General features: G+C 36.7%; 1 protein-coding gene across 1 annotated transcript; it reads right to left on the reverse strand.

Moving 5' to 3' along the window:
- Positions 1–1,633: 1,633 nt before the first annotated feature.
- LOC133778807 (auxin response factor 16-like) lies at positions 1,634–2,921 on the reverse strand. The gene is made up of 2 exons (XM_062218830.1): positions 1,998–2,921; positions 1,634–1,888 (listed from the first exon to the last, which is right to left on the reverse strand). The coding sequence occupies exons 1-2, from the start codon at positions 2,919–2,921 to the stop codon at positions 1,634–1,636; spliced, it is 1,179 nt and encodes a 392-aa protein (XP_062074814.1).
- Between the last annotated feature and the right edge of the window lie 759 nt (positions 2,922–3,680).

Raw genomic sequence — 3,680 nt, forward strand, 5'->3', positions numbered from 1 at the left:
CAAGAGTGGCATAAGCGTCATGAACGCAATGCCGATGAAAGATTGGATCTAATCGATATCTGCATTGAATGACTCATCATGAACATTAATGCCGGACCAACCCTAAGTTCGATGAAATACTAAAAGCGCTTGCCTAGTTCTATGACTAGTTATTTAGAGCTAGGGCCAGAAGGACCAGGTGACCCTATCGTCACATAGCTAGAGGGAACAGAACCCACAGTTGTGACTCTATGGTCATCCCTTGGTTTACATTGGAGACTCGCTCATCAATCACATATCTTGTTAAACCTAGTGACTCGATCACTCATTTGATACGGTGCGGATCCCAAGTTAGTGACTTTTACATCTGTCACTTATCAGATTAGGACTATAAGTCATGGATGATTATTATGATCATTGTTTAATATTTTATACAAGTTGTATTGTGTTTTCTTGCTGGGCTTTGGCTCATGAGTGCTATATGGTGCAGGTAAAGGGAAAGAAAAGCTCACCCAACTTTGAGTGGAGAGTTTAGGTGGCGATGTGTACATATGCGGCCGCTTGACTGCCACGGCCAAGGAGTTCTCTGAGGAACTAGGGGGTTACCCTATTTTTGCCGCTTAGGTTGGCGGGTTGTAAATTTCAAACTGTAATGAACATTTTGGATTGTAAATAACTTGTAGACGCTTTTATGGGCCCATGAACAAATTTTAAGTTTTAAATAAAATATATCATTCCCTTTTAATTGGTTTTACACCTTAACCTGTTAATAACACCTAGAAGCACGTTTTTAACCAAAGAACTCGGGCATCGAGTTAAATTCACGGTTCAACATTCACAGTAACTGTCCTGGGTAACCAGGGCGTTACAGTGTCGATGAAGTTATTTATTTTAAATCATGTTTTTCCGCATTTAGTTTTGTAAACGATTTTCCTTAGTTTAAAATTATGTTTTATGTTTTAAACAATGGGTACCCATGCCATATTTTCTCTTAATATGTATTTGATACAATATTTTGATATTTAATAAAGTTCTATTATTATGTAAATTTCATGGTCATGAATCATCATTCTGCTAATTATGTCGTTTTCTTGGTTTGTTGAATCTTGGAGCTTCAATTCTTTCTTTCTTTTTTTTTTTTTTTTTGTTTGAATCTTGAGCTCGGAGCTTGGATTTTGGGACGTTCTTTCTTTCATACTTTGTTTTTGTAAATATATATATATATTGATAATATTCCTATAGTAATTTCTGAAAGTTGTCCGATTCATATCTGGTTTTCCTTAATTCTCTTAAAGAAAATGACTAGTTATTTCACTCCACCAATGCGAATTTTTGTTGTGTTATCTCAAAGTGTTTAATAATTTTTATAAATTAGTCTAATAGTGTTAATTAATGCGAACTACTTTCACTTAATAAATTTATAAAAGTATTCAAGTAAATAAATTATCTGTGTTATATTATATCTAGAAATAATAAATTATTAAATGGAATTTAAAAATAAAATATTTCTTCATAATTAAAGGAGGACGTACGGTTCAAGACTTAACCACAAGAATTAAAGGAAAACATTTAAAAAAAATGCATAAATAAAAGTAACTAATAGTAACCTAACCCTATTGTCATTTTGTTTCTTTCTGTGTCTTACTGAAATGCATTAGAGACAGCTTTTTTGTCCAGTGTCTATGCGTACACCAAATAAGTGAAGTATCTGGTTGTTGTTGTTTTCAGTATTGGTGGACTTCTCCAATTGCTTGGCTGCATGTGTGCCGTCACGGTCACGGCCACGGCCACGGCCACGGCCACCGTCACGGTCACGGTCCTTGTTTTGGATGGTATGTGTGCTCACCACTCGGACCAACCATGGGTTGATGCACCTCACAAATTTGATATCTCCTCCATCCCATGTCACCTACGTACAGTTACATAATTTTAACAAACGAGTCTATAGGATTATTTTGTACAATCAATGCATGCGTGTAGAGTTATATAATTAACAAAAACAAATTGAATAATAATACCTGTAGAAGGCGCCACAGAGAATCAAGCCAGCGGCTTGGTTGATCATCTACATCAGAGTTAATGGATCCCATGAACCAGCTCACCCGAGAGGAATCCTCACTCTCGAAAGCCATCTTAAATCTTGCCCCAGGGCCCAACTGACTCTTCCTCATCACCGCCGCATACACCGCCGTGGCCTCAACGCAGAACTCTGTGGTACCATTATTTACAGCTTCAATAGCACTCTCAGCCCTCTTTCTTCCTACCCTACTTTCCCTCTTCACTCGCCTGATTCCGACAGAGACCTCGCCATTGTCAGCCTTCGAGAACACGATCGAGTCTCCGGCTACCAGTTTCTTGGCGTTAACGAATTTACTCCAGCCTGTAGTCAACAAATGCCGAAGAGGCCTCCCCCTATACACATGCCGAAACCTCCAAATCCTGCCCTGAACATCCCTGGCTCGAAGAGTCTGAACCGGCGGATCATCATTGTAATCTAATGCCGGAAAAATAGTCTCCGCCAGTTTCTTCGGAACTGAGAAACCACCGCCATTGTGAGCGTCGGATTGTGTAAGCACCTTAGAAAAAAACTGCGGTCTCTCTAAGTTCACAATCCCGCCCAGAACGTCGTCGACGCAGTCGCGGTTGATGGCCTCGATATAGGCTTCAATCGGCAACGGGACGAGACTAATCCTGGTGAAAACCTCATCGCTATCTAATTCCACGTTGAACTCCACGGCCGTGACTCGGCAGTGAATGTTCGGCGGAACTCTATATGCGGCTGTGTAATCGGCGTTGGCTCCGGCGTGCTCGACGTGGCCCTGAGGGAAGTAAAACACATTCGCATTGACCGGAGGAACGTGAACCAGACGTCCGGCGCAGGCGTGCCATAGCAGGGGATCTACCACGTTCCTCCTCTCTCCTGCTTCACCAGGTTCGTTCATCTTCTTCTTCTTGCTCTTGTTTTGGTTACACAGAGAAACAAGTCCAAAAATCGAAACTGAGAAGGAATAATATGCACAAGAACAGTAGTAGAGAAACCAAACCCTACAGAGTTCTTCTACTTATATATAATATGTAGTGTTTGAGATCATTATATTAAATTCAAATGAAGTCGGTTAAAAAAAAAACATCTTGACTTCAAATTTTAATAAGTTGTTTTTAAAAATTTTGATATTTTTTAATATATATTTAACATAAAATCTGCTTCAGACTTTAAAAAATTAATATAAAATTATAATATTTATATATATAGTTTTAAATTAGAGGCCGCGTATGCTCATATTATATTTTATTTATAAAATAAACTTTTTTTATTTCTAAAGAATATATATATATATAAATTTTTTGATTAGTTGTTTAAAATTTTTGACCGACTATTTGAATTTTTCGAGTTAGCTGTCTAAATTATGAGAAATTATTTTGTAAAAAAATATTAAATATAGAATCGTGCAAAATCACTTTTAAAAAAATAAGTTATAAATGACCCTTATATAATATATGTATACTTGCAAGACAGATTATAATTACATATATTTACAAATTTATTATTTAATCTGTTAATTTGTAATAGACTAGTTTTTACATGCAAAATAGGAATTGATAGTGGTGATGCATACCTATGAACATTTTTTTGAAGATAAATCATATTTAACGTTGTATTTAACATATATAATAGTATAAATAATGATGAGAAAAAGTAA

The sequence above is a fragment of the Humulus lupulus genome, chromosome 5 (genome assembly GCF_963169125.1).
Source record: "Humulus lupulus chromosome 5, drHumLupu1.1, whole genome shotgun sequence".
In the NCBI taxonomy this organism is placed as follows: Eukaryota; Viridiplantae; Streptophyta; class Magnoliopsida; order Rosales; family Cannabaceae; genus Humulus; species Humulus lupulus.

What these genes read in the sequence shown, in the direction of transcription:
- LOC133778807 (XM_062218830.1), bottom strand. Translation starts at nt 2,921, where the DNA reads ATGAACGAACCTGGTGAAGCAGGAGAGAGGAGGAACGTGGTAGATCCC. An exon ending in CTCTGTGGCGCCTTCTACAG is followed by an intron (nt 1,889 to 1,997) that starts GTATTATTATTC and finishes AACTGTACGTAG; the next exon opens with GTGACATGGGATGGAGGAGA.